Source organism: Vipera ursinii, assembly GCF_947247035.1.
Source record: "Vipera ursinii genome assembly, chromosome: 8".
In the NCBI taxonomy this organism is placed as follows: Eukaryota; Metazoa; Chordata; class Lepidosauria; order Squamata; family Viperidae; genus Vipera; species Vipera ursinii.
In genome coordinates, this window is record NC_139519.1 from 19,507,026 (window position 1) to 19,528,296 (window position 21,271).

Sequence of the window (21,271 nt, forward strand, 5' to 3'; positions counted from 1 at the left end):
CAGCTGCTGTCTCTATAGCAATTGTAAGCAACACAGGGCCCACTGGGATCCCGTTATGAAAATGTAAAATCCGACAAGCAGCTTGTCGGGAAGAAGAGATGACAGACCGGTCAGCTCTGCATCGCATAAATGGACTGGTAATTAACACAATTTCTTTTCCCATTTGTCTCTCTCCTGTGTCTGCCTACCCAACTGGGCTTTTGCGGAAACATTAAAACCCAACTAATAAATGGCTTACAGCTGCTGAAAGATGAGCCTTGTCTGGTCGCGACTGGGATGATCACCTGCTATCCTGTCCCCACTGTTGCCCTCCATTGATCTTCCAAGGGGTCCAGACTCCAGCCAGAAGTTCTTCGAGATGAAGATGAGGATCACAACACAACCCAGAAATCCATGGATTGTCTGGATTCCAGCAAGACTACTTCTATATGAGATCTGAAGCAAGGCAACAAGAGACCTAGTGTGGGTCTGTACATATATCGTATACCGTATGCTTAGGCGTGTGTCATGTATGTGTTTCACTTTGAGAGCGGGCGACTAAAATTCATTTTCGATGTGTGCCATTGTGCCCGCAGTAAAAAAAAATGACAATAAAGTTTATCTGATCTTATCTACACAACCAAAGAGGGTCTGTGGCTTCATTAGCCACCTACCTGGGCATTTGAAGTCCATTACACCTGGGATGTTTGCAGGATGCTCATTAGGACGTTGGACAAATAAAAACAATTGGAACATTAAGATACTAACGGAAAGAAAAGAGGATTGGGAAGGAGGCAGAGAAAAGGGTCAAAGGAGAGGAAAAAAGTAGGGAATTTTGGGGAGATATAGAAGCGCATCATTTCAAATGTTTTTTTTCTTCCATTCTTTTTTATGGCCCTGAGTTTGGTGATTTTCTTGCAGATGCTTCATTATGTAAGAGCCTGAACTAGGTGAGCATAAACTTAACCTAGTCTGAGTAATGAAACATCTGCAAGAAAGCAAGCAAGATCAGGGACCACCAAAGTCCCCTCATTTCTGCCCCAAGCTACCAATACTTGCTTCTACCGATATTATTAAACAAACAAGCACAGATAGCCCTAAGGACCTCCTAAAATAATATTTAATCATAAATATTTTATATAGACAGATATAGATATAGATAGATATAGACATATAGACATGTAGACATATAGATATATAGAATGCTTGGCAGAAGCTAAGGGATTGGGGTAACATCTAATCATCTACATCAATGATGGCGAACCTTTTAGAGATCGAGTCCCCAAACTGCGACCCAAAACCCACTTATGTATCATCGGGTGCCAGGTAGGCATGGCCCATTGGGTGGCTGTGGCCAATTGGGTGGCTGTGGCTGTGGTGGTAACAGCAGAGTGGGTGGGACTAAAAAGTTCTATAAATTAATTCCTACTACTTTTTTTCCCCACGAGAAGTTGAAATTGATTGATTGATTGAACCTTTTTTTTTGCACATGGTGGCAGAGGCCTAAAGTGAAAAGGTTTTATAAAAGCCTGCTGAAGACCGAGGACTGGGGCAATGGTGTGCGTGCCCACAGAGTGGGCTCTGCGTGCCACCTGTGGCATGCGTCCCATAGGTTTGCCACCATGGATATAGGGTTAGGGTTAGGTCACCATGAACTCATAGAGCAAAATGGACATTGCCAACGAACTCAGAGTGCTTGGGTATGGTTAGGAGGGCAGTTACTTTTCTAGGCTGCCCTATCTATGTTTCCTGGTAAAATACATGGGAAAATCCCATTGGAGGAAAATTCCACTTAGGGTTAGGGTTAGGTCACCATGAACTCATATATCAAAATTAGACATCGCCATTCTTTTTTTTTTTTTGCTCACGTTGGCGGAGGCCTAAAGCGACAATGTTTTATAAAACCCAGCTGAAGGCCTAGGACTGGGGCGATGGCACGCGTGTCAGCAGAAAAGGCTCTGCGTGCCCCCCTGTGGCACACGTGCCATAGGTTCGCCACCACGGGACCTACATGTTAACACTTTCAAAATTGGTTTTCATGAAGTTTGGCGAGAGTGAGGTCAACAGTCCAATCGGATCACTCCATTTGTTAACGTCAATGCACCAACAGCTCCTCCTTTGATTCCAAGGCACCATTTTTGCAACAGGTTCTGCATCTTTGCACATCAAAACGCATCCTGCGGAGCTTGTCTGCCTTTGGCAATGGGGGAAAGGGCTGAGATCAGAGGGGCCCTGCTTAAGCCACAGGGCTGTACATGGAAGATTATTCTAGCACCATTTCGCTAGGGATTGCTCCACCTGCCAAGCTGGGTGAGTTGAACAAGACTTCAACTCTTTCTGACCTCTTGGAACCACGAACATTAAAGCTGACTCTTCTTGCTGGAGGGGATATAAAACGAAAAATCCTTTGCCCATCAAAGGTGTCTATATCACCACTTTCTGCTTCAGATTCACCGGCATGCTACAGATCCCAGGATCACTTTATCATCAAGAATGCTGCTTGGGATTAAAATCCCTTTGTATTTATGCACCCACCCCACCCCCACCCCCACCCCTGGATCCAGTATCACTTGAAATGGAAAGAAAGCTTTAGAAAGGAATGGAGCAGAGGGGAAAAAGCAGAGCGGGGGGAGAGAAATGTGAGTGATTTTCTTCTGGAGGCTAAAGATTTTAAAGAAGCATTAAGGAGGTGTTGGAGAACGTATTAAAATTCCTCCCCCTCAGCCACCTAAGAGATATTCAGACCAGCCCCTGTTAAAATTAATAGAGTGGATCTTCCCTTGAATTCTGTAAAAGGTCACAAGAGAATAGAGTGTTTTATTTCACTCAAAACCCAGCACCGTTTAAACAGAACATTCAGAAATCAAGGACTCTGCGAATACAATAAGCATATTAGCATGATATAAAATCATACATGCAATCTTCTAATATAAAGAGCCTACAAAGAAAACGCGGATTCCTATATGGTGTAGGGTGGATCATTCTAAAATGCTGCCATTTTTTTTTCAATTTGCCTTTTAAGAAGAACATCTAGCCAGATACGTAGAAATTTATTGTACTGGATCAAGCCAGTTCATATTCATTGCTCTCTAACAGGACCCATGATTTGAAAGCCTTCACTTCATTTACCTGGCCTCTTAGGAGTAGGCAATTTGCAATCCCTCTACCAATAAACTGAAATAATACACCTGGCCATCAGCATACAGGCTCAGACGTGTGGCACGTGGCCGTGCGAGACTTCTGTGTGAATACTATAGTGGAATCAGAGAAACTATAGTTGGGCAAAACAACGTTAGGTTGATGATGGTTGCATAGAAGAATAACGAAGAACAAGTAGCCACGTTTGTGGATTGTGTTTATGGAAGACATGTCTTTTCAACTGTCTGGAAGCCCCTTCGCAGTCGGTCACTCAGCCGCCTCTTCTCCTCTGCTACCTGAGATGGATCTTATCAAGGAGAGATCCAACCTAAAAATAAGGAAAAATTTCCTGACGATTAGAACAATTAATCAGTGGAAAGGCTTGCCTTCAGAGGTTGTGGGTGCTCCATCACATTGAATCTTTAAGAGGAAATTGGACAGGCATTTATCTGAAATGGTACAGGGTCTCCTGTTTGAGCAGGGGGTTGGACTGGAAGATCTCCCAGGTCCTTTCCAACTTCTATTCTATTCTATTCCATTCCATTCCATTCATTATTCTATTCTATATTCCATTATTCTATTCTATTCTATTCTATTCTATTCTATTCTATTCTATTCTATTCTATTCTATTCTATTCTATTCTATTCTATTCTATTCTATTCTATTCTATTCTATTCTATTCTATTCCATTCCATTCCATTCATTATTCTATTCTATATTCCATTATTCTATTCTATTCTATTCTATTCTATTCTATTCTATTCTATTCTATTCTATTCTATTCCATTCCATTCCATTCCATTCCATATTCTATTCTATTCTATTCTATTCTATTCTATTCTATTCTATTCTATTCTATTCTATTCTATTCTATTCTATTCTATTCTATTCTATTCTATTCTATTCTATTCCATTCCATTCCATTCCATTCCATATTCTATTCTATTCTATTCTATTCTATTCTATTCTATTCTATTCTATTCTATTCTATTCTATTCTATTCTATTCTATTCTATTCTATTCTATTCTATTCTATTCCATTCCATTCCATTCATTATTCTATTCTATATTCCATTATTCTATTCTATTCTATTCTATTCTATTCTATTCTATTCTATTCTATTCTATTCTATTCTATTCTATTCTATTCTATTCTATTCTATTCCATTCCATTCATTATTCTATTCTATATTCCATTATTCTATTCTATTCTATTCTATTATTCTATTCTATTCTATTCTATTCTATTCTATTCTATTCTATTCCATTCCATTCCATTCATTATTCTATTCTATATTCCATTATTCTATTCTATTCTATTCTATTATTCTATTCTATTCTATTCTATTCTATTCTATTCTATTCCATTCCATTCCATTCCATTCCATATTCTATTCTGTTCTATTCCATTCCATTCCATTCCATTCCATTCCATTCCATTCCATTCCTGACTTTCTCTTCACTCTATAATAACACTCTATAGTAATGAAGTCTGTTGCCCAACACCTATCAGCAGCTGGAGATCCTGGTCACGTCCAGTTGGCCTTTTTTAAAGGATATCCAATTTCCCCACCATCACCTTGTGAGACAAGTTGTGCTGGGCAAGAGTGACTATCCCCAAGTTCCCCCAGGAAAGATGACCTCAAACCCAGATCTCCACGCTCTTAGTCCAATGCCTCAAGCCAGAGCTCCGTCCCGGCTTTCCAAAAGAGAATGTGGAGAAATGAATGTCAGGTTCACTTACTGAAGAGCCCAGGGCAGACAGTCCCATGGAAAGACATTAGCCCTCCCATTAATCCCTGGGCCTTCCCACCCCCCCCTTCACCGCCACCCTACCCCACCACCTCCATTTCACCCCTCTCTCTTCCATCATCCAGCATCAGGTTCCAAACAGCTGTTTCTGAGCCCTTCCGAGCCGCACAAATTGTGCTTGAAGCAACACGTCAAAACACTATTAGCGGGCCTTGTCTGCTGCTGGAGGGAGATGCCTCCTCCCAGCCGTCCAGCCAGGACAGGCTGGCGCTGGGACACCCGGCCTCCTTCTTTGAAGGGCCCATTTGCGTTGGGTTCAGACAGCTGGGCTTTGCCACGGCCCCCCCCTCCTCCCCCTCTGCCCCCCCTCCCCCGCACTCTTGGACCTCGGGGATAAATGAATGTTTTAAAATAGACCCTTGCACAACAATAGGTGACAACTGTACCCTTATTTGCAGTGCAATGTTTCCCCAGCTCCCAAGATAAGCAATGGGAAGTGATAGTGCCGGTGTGGATCGCACTTGGGGTCCATGTGACAGAGGAGCAATCTTTGGGCCTCAGCATGCCCCTCTTGGGAGGAAGACTGGAAAAGTCTCTATCCTGAAATCCGGGAGGATCTATGCCAGCCAGTCTATAATAAAATCCAGTTTAATTAACGGTCGGTGGCCGATTCAGCACACAGACAAAAGAATTTGCTCATTTGCCCTTCTTTGTGGCATGAACCCAGCCCAGTAACTTTCTTATTCACCAATTTTTGTTTGTTTCTAGAAATTAGAAATAAATCAAGGCAGTGAACACATGCAATATTCCTTTCTCCTCCTGTTTTTCCCCCAACCACCTACCCTTGAGCTGAGAGTGACTGATCTAGTCACCCAGCCGGCTTTCATGGCTAAAGCAGATCTAGAATTCCTCATCTCCTGGTGATTGGCCCCAAATCAGCCAGCCGCCTTCCATGCCTAAAGTGGGGCCAGGACCTCACAAGCTCCTGGCTTCTAGCCTGGTGTCTTAAATGCTAGAGTGGACCTTCATAATGTTGTCTTTGGCTCCTCATAGCTCATAACTAGGTGTGCAGGTCGAGAAGAACAGAGAGAGTGGGCTTCCACATGTTGGTGCCCAACACGCAAAACCCAACCACATTTTGGGGTAGGGGTAGGCAACCTTGGCTCTTTTATGACTCGTGAACTTCAACTCCCAGAATTCTTGAGCCAGCATGGCTCAGCTTAGAAACCTCTCCCTTTCCCCTCAGCATGGCTGGCTCAGGAATTCTGGGACTTGAAGTCCACGAGTCATAAAAGAGCCAAGGTTGCCTACCCCTGTAATTTGGGGGAAAGAAACACCTCCCAGAATGTCATTTTGAAATTGCAACATTTTTTTTCCACGGGCAAAGTTTGTTTATTTATTTATTAAATTCACAAGTTGCCAATCCTACTGTAAAGCAGGGGTCTTCAAAGGCAGAGGAATTCTAGGAGTTGAAGTCCACAAGTCATAAAAGGGCCAAGTTTGAAGACCCCTGCTGTAAAGTGACTCTGAGTGGCTTACGACAATATACGAGCATAACATAAAACGATAGGAACATTAAAAGGTTAAACCATTAAGAATTAACCTTTAAGAATTAAAACGTTAAAAGCAGCCAAGGGCCAGATAAAATGGGAGCAATGTGTAAATGGGATGGAGGTGAGATCTTAATAGGTTGATAAGGTTATAGCAGATCTTACAGGATCTCCTGCCTGAGCAGTGGATTGGACGACTAGAAGACCTCCAAGGTCCCTTCTGTTATTTTGTATGCTGTTCTAGAAATCTTCTGCAGTAACCTCCTCCAGTCAGTTTCCATTTGTGAATATAAAGCTCCCCCTAGCGTTACAATATCAATTAGCATCCAAAGTTTTCTTAAATGTTAAGACTACGTTTCTTCAAAGGATTCTCTTAAAATTTCAGAAAGATGCAAACCTGAATATTCCCAGAAAAGGATGTTTTTTGGCTCAACGTGGCCATCTAGTTTATTGCTCTCTCTGATGCCCATGAAAATAATAATTGGATTACGTTTTGCTTAGTTTTGCAGCTCAGGGTTGGACAGATGCTGCTGCCCCTGCCTGCAAAACCAAAAAAATAATTTTAAAATGCAAAGGCTGAAAAATTGCTTTTTCTTCTAACCATTAGGTGGTGCTTATAGTACACACATAAATCTCTACTAGTTTATTGCTTTAAAAAAAATCTGTGTAAAGCAGAGTTTTGCAACCTTAGCAACTATCAGCTGTGTAGGTAGACCAACTCCCACGCAGTGCTGGCTGGGGAATTCTGGGAGCTGAAGTCCACAAAGTACCAAGGTTGAGAAACATTGGTGTCTGTCAGGGGTAGGCAACCTCGGCTCTTTTATGACTCACGGACTTCAACTCCCAGAATTCCTGAGTCAGCTATGCTGACTCAGGAATTCTGGGAGTTGAAGTCCGTGAGTCATAAAAGAGCCAAGGTTGCCTACCCTTGGTGTAGGTTCTCTGTAACGGAACACTTACTCTCTTTTTCACTCAATTCTAAGGTTTTTAACAAAATTTAACAAAAATTCTAAGGTTTTTAACTCCTGCTGCTAGTGGCACAGAGTCATCGGGATAAGCCTCTGCCGGACAGGCTTTTATCCTTCTCGTTGAAACCAGTCGATACGGAATACTCAACTAGCATGTTCCCAAAAAGGTGCTTTTCTAGAGAATCACTAGATGGCTGGAAAAGTTTAGATTTTTGCATGTCTTTTTTTTGGCCATCTAGCAGTTATCTAGAATTTTGGAACCCCTGGAAAGCTGATCTACTAATGTGTTGGGCTACAGTATCCACAACTTTCAAAAGGCCTGCCCAAGCCAAGACGCCATCACTTGGAGGTGGAAATAGAGGACAATGGCTCTTTACCACGGTCTTTTTATGTGGCTGCAACCACTTCAAACTGTAACTCCCAGCCACCTTGGTGATATGACAGATGTGGACAGTGATTGAGCCCATAGTCAACCTCTAGACTGCCATTACCACAAAACGTGAAAGGAAAGCAAACATCCTGGAGCGTTCCCAGATACAAATCTGGTGGCTCGGTACTGGTTGGTTGAACAGTTTGCCTGCAACTCTGGGGATTTGGTATTCCCAAGTTGGAATACTTGTGAAACGAAATGGTGTGGGGAAACAAGCGGAAACACCCACCCACCCCCGTGAGAAGAAGGAAGTTTGTTGATTCTTATCCTGGGATTGCTAAAGAGATGTGGCCGGGCATCTTCACCCAGGCATGTGAATTTGAAAGAACATTATGCCTGAGAAAATCTGGCTGAATAGAGGAAGGAAAAACGTATGCAGATTGTAAAATTAGCAAGAAATCCATTCATTCTTTTTCATAAATGAATGTTGAGTTCTCATTCACCTCTCTCTCCCTCCCTCCCTCCCTCTCTCTCTCTCTCTCTCCAGAAAGTGCGGCCCAGAGTGCTGGATATCCTGTTGCTCTTTCAACCTTGATTTTAAACAAATTTGCCACTAGCAACTCTGAACAGATAGACTTTGAAATCTACCAATACAGATATAGTATGCCCTTTTGTTTCTATAGTGGGTGTGGCATGAACCATGTTATAGGCTGTTGTCTTCCACAAAGACTCCAGAGCTTTGCCACTAGTAGTCTTTGTGCGGAGCGAAGAGGTAGACTGAGTTCTACAATGGTTGCAAGTAGGAATTAAACCACTTGATCCAGGTAAAAACCTATTTTCTTCTTCTTCTCACCCTTCTTCATCTCCTCCTTCTCCTTCTCCATCGTCTTCTCCCTCTCCTTCTCCTCCTCCTCTACCTCTTCCTCCCTCTCCTTCTCCTCTTCCTCCTCCTCCTCCCTCTCCCTCTTCTTCTCCCTCTCCTTCTCCTTCTTCACCTCCTCCACCTCTTCCTCCCTCTCCTTCTCCTCTTCCTCCTCCTTTACCTTTTCTTTCTCCTTCTCCTTCTCCTTTGCCAACTCTAATCATCTTCCTAACCTTTGGAATTCATAAACAAATAAAGATCTTGTGTGTGTGTGTGTGTGTGTGTGTGTGTGTGTGTGTGTATGATTTTTCTTGAAACAATTTTATTTATTTGCTTGTTTGTTCAATTTCTATCAACATGGGAAAGAATGTGGCAGTTGGCAGGGCAATGTTTAAAGAAAAAAAATCATAACGACCAGGGCAGCCTTCTCAGTTGATAACCTGAAAAGAGATAAACGTTTGTGCTAGTTTAAACAAGTTCTGCTGAGACCTTTGACTTTAAGATGAACATGGGTTGAACTAGTTAAATACCATCCTTACATCTGAAAGGGTGTGGCATAAAAAGACACCAGGGCATCCCCTTATAATAAATATATATTGCAATATTTGCCCGCAAATAAAGGAGATGTCAAATAAGTGCCAGGATGGTATACAAGCGTATTTACAGAAAGATATAGATATTTGAACAGCCACAAAATAAATATTAATCCCTACACCTCACTTGAAAGAAGTTTCAGCAGTCCCCATGCAGCTGAAAAAAATTCTTATTTTGTATTCTTTCTTAGAGAGAAATGGTTAGATCCTCAACAGCACAGTCTTTCCCAGCCCAATAGATCCAGATAGGCTGGGTTAAAATCTTTACCAGATCTCCCAGCCCCATCTTGACAACAGGTGACTGGGGAAGTTGATGACGCCAAGCCTTTTTCTACAAAGCAAAATCCGTTCTGTGACTCTTTTTCAGAATCAGCTCCAGTTCCAACACAGGCAGGTCTGATTCTCCTACACTCCTTGACTAGGAGAAACAACAGGTTACCTCTGTCCATCGCTAAAACCTCCTGAGACCATCTTAGCTCACTTTTAATAATGTTCCCAGATATTCTCAAATGCTTTCTGTCAGATCTTACAAGACCCCTCTATCTTAGATTCAAATATTATAGAACTGGAAATTGTCTTAGGAATTCATCTTGACGAAAGCTAATCTCACAGAAACATTGAGCTTAATTTTTGAAAGACTGGAGATCATACCCAGGCCTAAAAGGTTTAAATTGTGTGTTCTTCTTACTAGAAACATTTTCCTAATGTAAGAGCCTCTTTTCCTCAATTAATTTGGGGAAGAAGATCCAAAACAATTTATTTTGAAATTAAAAGGGAAGTGCATCTAACTGCAGCCCAAATAGAGATTGTTGCCATGCCCAAAGAAATTATGCACTGTTGCTAATCTGAAAAATCGAATTGCAGTTGTAAAACTACTTAGACTGCACCAGCAGAGTCAATAAAAAGTAAATTATTAAGAGATTGTCCAAGGTGGTACAATGGAAGCCAAGCTGTTTTCACTGTCAGGAAATTTCTCCTTTGTTCCCTTTAACAAACTTCCTTTAGTCTTTTGTGAGAATATTTCTGTGTTTTTACTTCAGCTTGGTGCTGATTCATTTGGATGTCTATGTCTGACCTTCCTCTTTACTTTCATTGAGAAATCATAAACTTTGATTATTCTTTTTTGGCCACCAGAGTGTGGTATTTAATATGATGAAAAACAAACACCACATATCCTTAGATATGGAATTTCTATTTAAAATATTTGTTACAATCCCTGGAACCAAATTTTGAGGGAATTGAAAAATTACTGGATAATCAATTGGATATGACTCATGTGGAACAGAAACGAATAAAAGAGAAAATAGAAATTAAAGATAAGGAAGAAGGACTTTGTACAAATACATCTTATGTTTTAAGTGACTTTGTTGCCTACGAAAATGGGAAAAAAATAGGAGCAAGTTTCTTGCGACTAGTTTGATGCAAAGTTAAAAGCTGATAACCTAAATGTATTTGCTTTGAAAGGAATCTCTCTTTGTGGGTTTTGAGAGGAACATCTTATTCTTCTGCACATAAGCAAAGATTGATGTATGGCATGACCAGAAGCTTTCCTGTCTGTGATACCGAGAGGGTTTCCTAAGGAATCAGTGGTAAAATAGTCATATGTAGAGGAATTTTGCTCTGGCCTTGGCAGAATGGTGGAAGACTGTGAGAAAGTAGGTTGTTTAGCAAATGGAAGGGCCTGTTCTGCTGTTGAGGAAGAAAAAGAAGGAAGGAAGGAAGGAAGGAAGGAAGGAAGGAAGGAAGGAAGGAAGGAAGGAAGGAAGGAAGGAAGGAAATAGCAAAACAAAGAGAAAAAAGAAAGAAGGAAAAAAAGAGAAAGAGAAAAGAAAAAAGAGAGAAAGAGAAAGAAAAAAAGAAAAAGAGAAAGAGAAAAAGAAAGAAAGAGAAAGAAAGAAAAAAGAGAAAGAAAGAGACAGCAAGAAAGAAAGAAGGAAAGAGAAAAAAGAAAGAAAAGAAAAGAAAAGAAAAGAAAAGAAAAGAAAAGAAAAGAAAAGAAAAGAAAAGAAAGAAGGAAGGAAGGAAGGAAGGAAGGAAGGAAGAAAGAAAGAAAGAAAGAAAGAAAGAAAGAAAGAAAGAAAGAAAGAAAGAAAGAAAGAAAGAAAGAAAGAAAGAAAGAAAAGCGTTTGGAAATAAAACAGCTTGAAGCAGCTGGAAAGATAATTTTCTCTAGTAAGAGGAGTAGGAGTAGGAGTGGCAGTGGGGGAAAGTGGAGTGGTGTGTAATAGCTGTGAATGCTTGCTTGTGTGTATGGTCTGGGGACTTGTGTCATTGGATCTTTGGTTCCCCTAAATTGGGCATAGTTAAAAGAACCCAAGACTCAGAACAAATTCAACAGGGGCCAGTAAAGTTTGTGGATGGGCTTTCCGAAGTCTATATTGACATAGGCTTCCAAAATAAGGGAGACTCCTTGGATTCTTGATCTGGTCTGGCTCAAAAAGAAATAGAAAAGAAAAGACACGTCTAAAAGTGGTAGAGGAATTGCAAACTGAGCTGGTAATGAGTTCAGAACTTCAAACCTGAAAGTGAAGAATTTATTCCAAATGGAAACCAGTTATTCCAGTCCCTGTTCTTTCCAGAAGCTATTATTTCTTCATAAATTGTTGTGCTGGACTCACAGTCTCACGTTGTAATGGATGGAGTCAGCGGACTGGGGTCCCAATTTACACTTCTCTGAATGATTTTAACATCGGGATATTTTCTCCAGGAGGTGACGGGACCAGAATGGCAAATTTAAAGGGCCATGTTCTCCCAGGGTCTTTCTTTATATTGTTTGGCCTCTGGTGGTCAGTGAAATACTCGCTAAAACATATCACCAGGACATCGAAGAAGAACGATCACGTACAGTGGAACTTCAAACAGGTGGAGGTCATCGAAGGGGCAGTCAAAGTGGGCTTTTCATTGATAGGTAAGACTCAGAATATGACAACTGACTTAAGAAATTTGAAGGTAGATGCTTATTGCTCTCCTTGCTTTGAATGTGTGCCTTTTAAGCAAACTAATCACCTACATCTCCAGCCTTGGCAACTTTAGAATCAGAATCGAGCTGGAAGGGACCTTGGAGGTCTTCTAGTCCAGCCCCCTGATTAAGCAGGAGACCCTATATTATTTCAGACAAGTGACTATCCAATCTCTTCTTTAAAAACCTCCAATGGTGAAGCACCCACATGAAGCAAGAAATGTACTCGCTGTTCCAGTGAGTAATTGTTCTCACTGCTAGGAGTTTCTCCTCAGTTCCAGGTTGCTTCTCTCCTTGATTAGTTTCCATCTATTGTTTCTTGTCCTGCACACTGCTGCTTTGAAAAATAAATTGACAAACACCCCCCCATCCCCTCTGTGTGGCAACTTTAAGATTTGTGGACTTCAACTCCCAAGAATTCTGGATGAGGAATTCTGGGAATTGAGGTTCACAAGTTGCCAAGGTTGGAGACCCCCTGACCTACGTCAAAAAAAATAAAATCTGGAGGGCAAATTAAAAGTGAGATTATTTGTATAACTCATCACAGTGCGAAATCAACCATCCTAATCCAACACTCTTCAAATCCTGGATTTCACAGCCAGTGAGGTCAAACTGTGTAGGGTTTATTTCTAATTAGATATTAAATTTACCACTAAGTAGGAATTAAATAAGACTTCTACAAAGTGGGCTTTTGCCATATGCAGTTTTGATCCCAACTTGAATTAATAATGTTGTAAATTCTGCTACTTAATTCTTTGGTAACCATCAAATTGTTTTAATGAATATATCTAGCCAATTAAACAGGCAAATTATATCCTTCACTCCACTGTTGTCTCAAGATCCACTTAAATTTATCATCTGCAATGCACTTGGAGTTATTTGCTGCAGTTTATGGGTTTTCTTCCCCCCCACCTTATTTTTTTCCCCTGGTCATTACTGTTGGTTTTTAAAATTATTTCATGTCAACATTTTGGAGTCAAAAAGAAAATATATTGAGCATATTGGTTAGGCTTGCTTTCTTTTTAGCCAAAACTAGGATACAAAGCTTTGCAATCAAACAGAAGCAGTTGTGTTGAAAAGAAAAACATTGGCTGTCCGTGGAAAATCCCCGAAGCATGGAAAAATTACAAATTACTTCCTGCTACATACCTCACAATGCTACTTTAGTTTTGCTGGTGGTATTCGTGGGGTGCTTTAAAAAAATCCAGCAAAGTTGATGGGAGCTCTACCTGTTTTCGATGTGTGTCACACATCAACTTTTTTTTTAACCATACCTTGCAGACACCACTGGTATTTACCGTCTTACTTTCCTTTCAGTTAGACCTTTCCTAACAGATCTGTTCAACGTTGGTCTCTGTTGAATAGGGATTCTTGCTGAGCAGTTTGTCCCCGATGGACCCCACCTCCATCTCTACAGTGGGCAACCACAAAGTTGGGTGAAGTTGATGAACTGGCAACATTCCACCATGTATTTATTCTTTTTGATCTCTGGAGCAGCAGATATAGTCACCTATTCCTCGACCTTAGTGCCTATTGGGCTGGACCGCTTCATGCTTGGCATTGCACTTTTTGTGGAAGGTAGGTACAAACCAAGAGACAGTAAGTACGTGGGAAGCATCTTTGTTAGGTGTTTGGGAAGTTCTAGGTACCATTTTTGTTGCACTCAAGGAACAAGGGTTACAGGAGTTTCCTATCACTTGGAAATAATTTGTGTTTATATGTTTGCCCCTTAAAGAAGACTCTCTATGTATCTCACAAAGCAGGAGTCTCAGATAAGACCTTCCCAGTGACTGCAGAGGAACTATCCTGTTCTCTCAGCTTGGATGTCTCCCTTTCTCTTTGGTTATAGCAACAGCAACAGCACTTAGACTTGTATACCGCTTCGCAGTGCTTCACAGCCCTCTCTAAGCGGATTTACAGAGTCAGCATCTTGCCCCCAACAATCTGGGTCCTTATTTTACCGACCTCAAAGGGATGGAAGGCTAAGTCAACCTTGAGTTCCGTCTGGATCGAACTCCAGTCTGTGGGGCAGAGTTTCCCTGCAATACTGCATTCTAACCACTGCGCCACCATCAGTGGGTTAGTGAGAGTGCTCCAGGTTGGACAACCATTTCCTCTGAAATGGTATACAACAGAGTTCCCCAACGTTTCCGGTTTTGTGGACTGGCTGCTGCTGCTGGTGGTGGTGGTAGGGAACTGGATGGTTTGTGCAAGCAGCCGGCAAGCACATGCCTGCCACTCACACAAACGGAGCACACTAGTAGGTGCTTGCCTACTGCTCTTACAAGGTGAGGATGTACACGCACACGTGCTCGCTTGGCATTATCATGGCCCAGTTGCAAACCCATCATATCCCCCTAGTGAGCCGCGGCCCACAGGTTGGGGCCTCCTGGTATAGGATCACAAGCTCAGACAAGAGGTTGGACTAAAAAGACTTCCAGTTCTGCTATTCAGATTCTGTATCTGGCTCCATGCTTTTTGCTTGTTAAATATTTTTGCTTGTAGTTTTATTTTACCTCTAGCTTCTGCCTGTGTTCCAGGTTAATGACTTTTCATTACTCTTATGGTTTTATTTGGCCATTAGCTACATGGAGTAGTGCCTGAAGTCTCAAGGCATTGCCTTTGTTTTGTTTTTTTGTTGTTTTGTTTTGTTTTGCCCTACAGCAGAGCCCCAGGAGAGCAATAAAACTGGTGCTTTATGCATTACTCTTCCAAAACACTCCCTCAAAATGTATTTCCTTTATTAGCGAGGCTTCCGTTCTTCCACTTTATTGTAAGGATGCTGCAGAATTGGTTTTCTTTCAAAATTCTGTTTAAGTCATTGTGAGCTTATCTGCTTATCGGTGAGCCTGAGAGTTTGTTACCGATGTTGGTTTGGTTGTACATCTTATCCATCCTTCTGGAACCTCCATCTGAACTTCTTTATGAGTTGAAATAAAGCAGAAGAAGCAGGAAAGCCAAAGATGAGTGGGAGACAGGTTTGTGTATATATATATATATAAAAAAGCAGCATGTTCGGACACTTTCATCATGCAAGGAAACTGGACTCGATCTGTAAGAATTGCATTGTATGTAGCAGATGCAGGGCTGCTACTCCCCTATCTAGTCTTTTAACGTTCACCACTAAGATGTGGCTTGCCAATTCAAACAGAGGCTGATCCCATTCATCTCAGGGGCAGAAGATCAGAAACCACAGGTGTTTACTTTGGGAAGCCAAGCCTTTCTTAATTATCTATAAACATCTATAAACTGTTTCAAACTTTATTTCCTGCATTTTTTTTTTTTTACACATCCGTCACTGAACACTGGGCACAAGCAACATGAAGGACCAGAATGCCATCACTAAAGCTACTGATGCTGGTTTGATGCAAGACACCCAGTTCTTCCTACAGGACTTCCTAATTTTTATTTTATTTTTTTATTTTAATTCCATTTATATCCCGCCCTTCTCCGAAGACTCAGGGCGGCTTACAAGCTTAGCAGTAGCCTTCATTCTATGTATATGCCTGCTTATTAGGGCTTTCACACACACCCCAAGCGGCATTATTACAAAGTCAGCTTATTGCCCCCAACAATCTGGGTCCTCATTTTACCTACCTTGGAAGGATGGAAGGCTGAGTCAACCTTGAGCCTGGTGGGATGCGAACCTGCACTAATTTCTGGGAAGGGAGCTAAACAGTTCCCACGCAAGCCTCAGATCCCACTGAGCGAACCGGTTCTAACTCCACTCAGCTCAAGAAAGTGTTGGCTTTGTCTTACATTGCTCAGGTTTCATCCCTGTAACTTGTTTATCTCCAAAGAGCAATTAATGCCTCACTGGCTAAAGCCAGTGTCCTGCTCTTTCCTAACATGGCTGATTATCTGAAAATATCTGATTATCTGAAAATAAGGTAGCATTCCTTGATGCACCCTGAGAATCTCACCTCTGGGCTTCTCTTGATAAAACAACAGAAGCTAATCCAGATATGAGAGTAATTTGTCTTGTAGCCACACCAAGAAAGAAAGAAAGAAAGAAAGAAAGAAAGAAAGAAAGAAAGAAAGAAAGAAAGAAAGAAAGAAAGAAAGAAAGAAAGAAAGAAAGAAGAAAGAAAGAAAGAAAGAAAGAAAGAAAGAAAGAAAGAAAGAAAGAAAGAAAGAAAGAAAGAAAGAAAGAAAGAAAGGAAGGAAGGAAGGAAGGAAGGAAGGAAGGAAGGAAGGAAGGAAGGAAGGAAGGGAACGGAAGGGAAGGAATTTTATATTGGGTTTTTATTGTTTGTAAGCCGCCCAGAGTCACTGAGAGTGGAAAGAAAGAAAGAAAGAAAGAAAGAAAGAAAGAAAGAAAGAAAGAAAGAAAGAAAGAAAGAAAGAAAGAAGAAAGAAAGAAATTGGATATCTTTGAGTCAGGTATTTGAAAGAAGTAGTTTGGTCTTGCTTTCTTCTTCCGAGGGCTGAGAGAGAGTAACTATCTCATGGTCTTCCAGCTGGGTTTCTACCGCAGGATTAGAACTCAGAGCCTCCTTTATTTCTGGCCTGCAGCCTTGGCCACATTGGCTCTCACACACTTTAACGTTGCTTTATTTAAATTTCCCTCAAAGGTTTGAAGTCTTCTGGGAGTGGAGGAGAGCTAAAGATTCACTGCCCCACCGGAGTTGATCCCAGCTAAATTGGATTCAATTGAAATCATCGTCAATGCATCGGATTTATAGGGATGGCTTAAACAGGAGTGCCCTGTTGCACATTCTTTCCGAAATTCTCTTGCGTTGGAGGGCATGTATACCATAAACTTTGCCCTATGGGTCACATCTTGGGTAGAACAGGATAAACTTGTAACGCAACTCATTTTATTGACAGTTGCTTAGTTTTTGGCTTGTCCTTTTTTACTGTCTTGCTAAACTGTCCACAAATAACTGTGGGCTTCCACAGTTATTAAAAGCTAGAGGTATATTCATGTTTGTTTTTTTTAAAAAAAGAAAACATGGCAGGCTGTTTTGCTTTCAGAGCTCAGAAAGTTGGTTTATTTGATCAAGACTGTATAATAGATTTGTTATCTCTGGCGATATTTAATGAACTTTTGCTGACATCAGGACTTTAAATGTTGAGGTTTTTATGGATTTGTTTACAGGTGACAGATGAGATATGGGAAGGAGAGACCAGTTGTTCCATTTTAAGAGAAGGTGATCTACTAAAATGGTGATACTTGTGATCAAGGAGAAAGTCTTTGCTTTTTAGATGCAGCATTTTTATTTTCTGCCTTTCCCAATTTTTTCCTGCACTTTTCTTTTTTCTCTTTTTAGTCTCCCTTTATGTGTATTACTTTTTCTTATTGTAAATTGTAATGTTTAGTGAAATTGCTACAAAAAATGTTAAGGTACAAAGGTCTTTCTTGAAAACAATTGCAGTTTTGAACAACTTCTGCATTTTAATAGGCTTCCTCTTCCAATATCATACCAGTCACCGACCAGAGCTTGACCAACACATCCATTCCATGCTCCTGACGGCCATCTTTGCTGGCGTTGCCACTTGCTTTGTACAAGTCTTTGTGCATAACAACTTGATTTTGGACTTATTTGCAGTCAGCCTGGCTCTCCTGCAAGGAACCTGGTTTTGGCAGGTGGGCTCTCTTTTCAGTTTTCTTATTAAATGAGCTTGGCTGTTGGCCATGGTGAAGAAGCTACAATTCAAGGCAACTCGTGGGAATCCCTTTAAATCTACTGTATAAAGTATGGGGCAGCTTAGAGCAGATCTGAAGAGGAAGTCCAGTGCCATGTCCTCAAGCAAGGGTCAAATGACCACCTGGGGTGCAGCAATTAATGGTTACTGACCAAAAGGTTTAGTGCTTGCACCTTGGTAAACATGAACCAGCTGTGTGTGTGTGTGTGTGTGTGTGTGTGTGTGTGTGTGACAATGCACTTCACAATGCTGTTACGGGTGGCTTCCTTCCCAGGTGGGAGATTTTTTTTTGCAGAAGGAATTACAAACCTTGTAAGATGTTATGACAAGTGCCTCAATTTGAATGGCAATTATGTCAAAAAGCAATGTGATGTTGTAGTTTTCTAATGTGTATAATACAAGTTCTGTATATGCGAGTGTCTGCCACTGATAATCAAACGGAGGTTTATTTCCAAATTGCCCTTGTGCGTGCGTCCAATATGAACTGATCAGAAATTGGCTAATTCAAAGTTCTGAATAAGGAATGTAATCATAGTTCTGTTCAGTGCTTTTTTTGTAAAAGAAAAAGGTGCCGGAACTCACACATGTCATATAACCCGCCTTGCCTACCCTACAAGGTTCCATCCAAAAAAGGTGCCGGAACTCTGTTCTGAGCGTTCTATGAGGGAAAAAGCCCTGGTTCTGTTTAACCACTGCCTCACTGCCCTCAAATCTCTTTATCAGAGTATCACAAGAGCCTGGACATTGGTAGAAGAGTATGGGGTAAAACCAGTGGTGGGATTCAAAATATGTGAACAACTGGTTCTCTGTGTGGATGTCGCTTCCAGAAGTCCATTCTGGGCCCGGGCAACAAAAAATTAGCTACCGGTTCAGCCAAAGTGGTGCAAACTGGTTGAATCCCACCACTGCACAAAACACATAAATAAGGTGTAGATGAATCATTTTCATGCTGGACAGCTTCTAAAATGAATGTTTGCCCTTTGTGCTTTACCCAAAATCTTTGCAACTTGGTATGCCCATTAATTGCATAGTACATCATCAATGCTTTTTTTTTTAAATTACCAGATAGGTTTTGTGTTGTATCCACCATGGGGAGGACCAGTATGGGATCTGAATGACCACAACAACAACATGTTCATCACCATGTGCTTTTGCTGGCATTATGCCCTTGCAATCCTCATTACGGCAGTGAATTATTCCCTGGTTTATTGGTAAGTTTTCTGAAATAATATGTTCCTGATCAACATTACAGTATGTCCTTGAATAAACGGGTATGCAGAGACTTGCATGTGAAGAAATACAAGAAACTTTGCTTCCTCTGGTGGTTGTCCAATGACAGCATGGTGTCTCAATACAACAAGTTTTTGTGATCATGTTATAGAGACCAGGAACAAATTGTTCAGACCAAGAAAGAAACCAAGTTGTAAACACTTATTGGTTTTCTTAATCCTGGGTTACCAAATAAATCAAGGGTTTCAGGTTCATTCAACAGGCTAAGCCAAGGCATACTCTGTAGAAGGGGTGTCCAATGTTGGCAACTTTAAGACTTGCTGAGCAACTACCAGACTGTGGACTTCAACTCCCATGGTTGCTTGAGGAACTTTGGGAGCTGAAGTCCAAAAATCTTAAAGTTGCCAACGTTAGACACTCCTGCTGTACAACGTGGTGTGGATTGAGCTTTCTGTAGTTAACCAGTTGGGACCCACTAGTTCACCACATTGCTTGACAGACTATTAATTGTGTGAGGATGTAACACAGCAAAGATCCAAATTCTTTTGATCACCTTAAGAGTTAAAAAGCTGCAGGTCCTTGAGGACGCTCTTGCAAAATTCTTACTTTTGAGCAGAACTTGACTTATGAAGCAGGTTTCCCCCATAAGGAGACCTGCCTTTTCACTCTTTCAGTGGGAACCATTTAGGGTCAGGTAGGACACAGCTTCCTTTTTCAAATAAGACAAGGTTTCCTCATAGTCTGAGAAGTTCAGTGAGAGGATGTCTCCTTCCAGAAGAACATATTTCCTTCCCGAATGTACCTACTCAGTTCCTATGTTTCTAGCATCCCATTAGGCAACTCCGGAATTCCCTTCAAAGTAGATTTGTTAAGTGTCAGGTATAACATATGAATGGGGAACCTGTTTATCAAGGGCCACATTCTTTGAAGGAGAAACTATGGGTAGTGAGTCCCACTAAGGTGTGGACTTGAATGAGAAATGAGTGGTCCTCTCTCTCTCACTCTGTGTGTGTGTTGTATTTCCTCTTTCTCTTTTTTCCTTTTCTTCCTGTTATTTCCCTGATATACCCTTTCCCCCCTTCTTACTTACATAGTGGGGAGAGAATAGTGTCTCATTCTTGTAGAACAAATTACCCTGGTTGTTTGCAGAAGGTTTTCGAAAGCTTCTCCCGGTTTCCTACCCCCAAAAGACCCCATAAACCAGACATGTCAAACACAAGGCCCGGGGGCTGGATCCGGCCCGCAAAGTGGTTTCATGTGGCCCGCGAAGCCATCCTGGAAACAGTGAGGGAATGGCCCCCACTGCTTTGGCCCTGGCCCAGAGACCCTCCTTCTGCCAGAGACCCCCAGATCTGTCCCACTCCTGCCCAGGCCCCCATAGGCACCCTTGATGCGAACGATGTAGAGCTGGCCACGCCCACCCAGTAGGCTGTAGGCACTCTAGCCACGCCCACCCATTAGGCCACGCCCACCCAGTAGGCCACGCCCACCCAGCCCCCAGAGGGCAACCACAATGCTGATGCGGCCCTCAATGAAATTGAGTTTGACACCCCTGCCATAAACAATCAGCTGAACAGAACTACGGTGGGACTAATCGAATTATGTCTTATCATTGTCCATAGCTACTTCAAGAATTGTAAAAGGAGCAACGTACAGATTGGGATTGGACTTAGCATAAGGAAGCAAAAAAATACTCATGCTCCCCTCTTAAATGAATCGGATGAAGAATAAGCCAGGATGAATTGTTCCAAATGCTTCTATTTATATCCAAAAACCTGAAAATGAAATAATCGACATTCCAAATATTTATAGTATCTGGAAAGATCAAGACGTCTTTGTCTAAGTATAAAATCAAGATGGCTGCGCTTCCTTTACATTTTCATTATCGTATCTTCTGATTGCCATAGTCCCTGGAAACAGAATTGATAATCCTTCTAATTGCCAGATGTTCAAACTTTATCCAACGGTGCACTTTTTAATGAAGCAATTTGTTTTATCAACAATGAAAAAAACCGCTCGATTTTGCACTATCTCTGAAAGAAGCCACTAAACTTAATCGGGATTTGCTTATTGTAACATATTTTAATCCATCTTATCTTCAGTTATATAGAAAGAATTCCCAACCTTATCATGAAGAAGCCTTCTAATTTTGCACTATCGGGACATTGGGTCCATAGATATTATTTCAAATGATTGAGCTGCTGACTGTGAGGACATGCT

At 41.3% G+C, this 21,271-nt stretch overlaps 1 protein-coding gene across 1 annotated transcript; it reads left to right on the forward strand.

Annotated features, from left to right (window-relative positions):
• Positions 1–11,937: 11,937 nt before the first annotated feature.
• TMEM45B (transmembrane protein 45B) lies at positions 11,938–20,782 on the forward strand (the record flags this gene model as incomplete). Its single annotated transcript, XM_083368632.1, has 5 exons — positions 11,938–12,121; positions 13,538–13,750; positions 17,578–17,762; positions 18,887–19,032; positions 20,674–20,782. The coding sequence occupies 5 exons, from the start codon at positions 11,938–11,940 to the stop codon at positions 20,780–20,782; spliced, it is 837 nt and encodes a 278-aa protein (XP_083224758.1).
• Between the last annotated feature and the right edge of the window lie 489 nt (positions 20,783–21,271).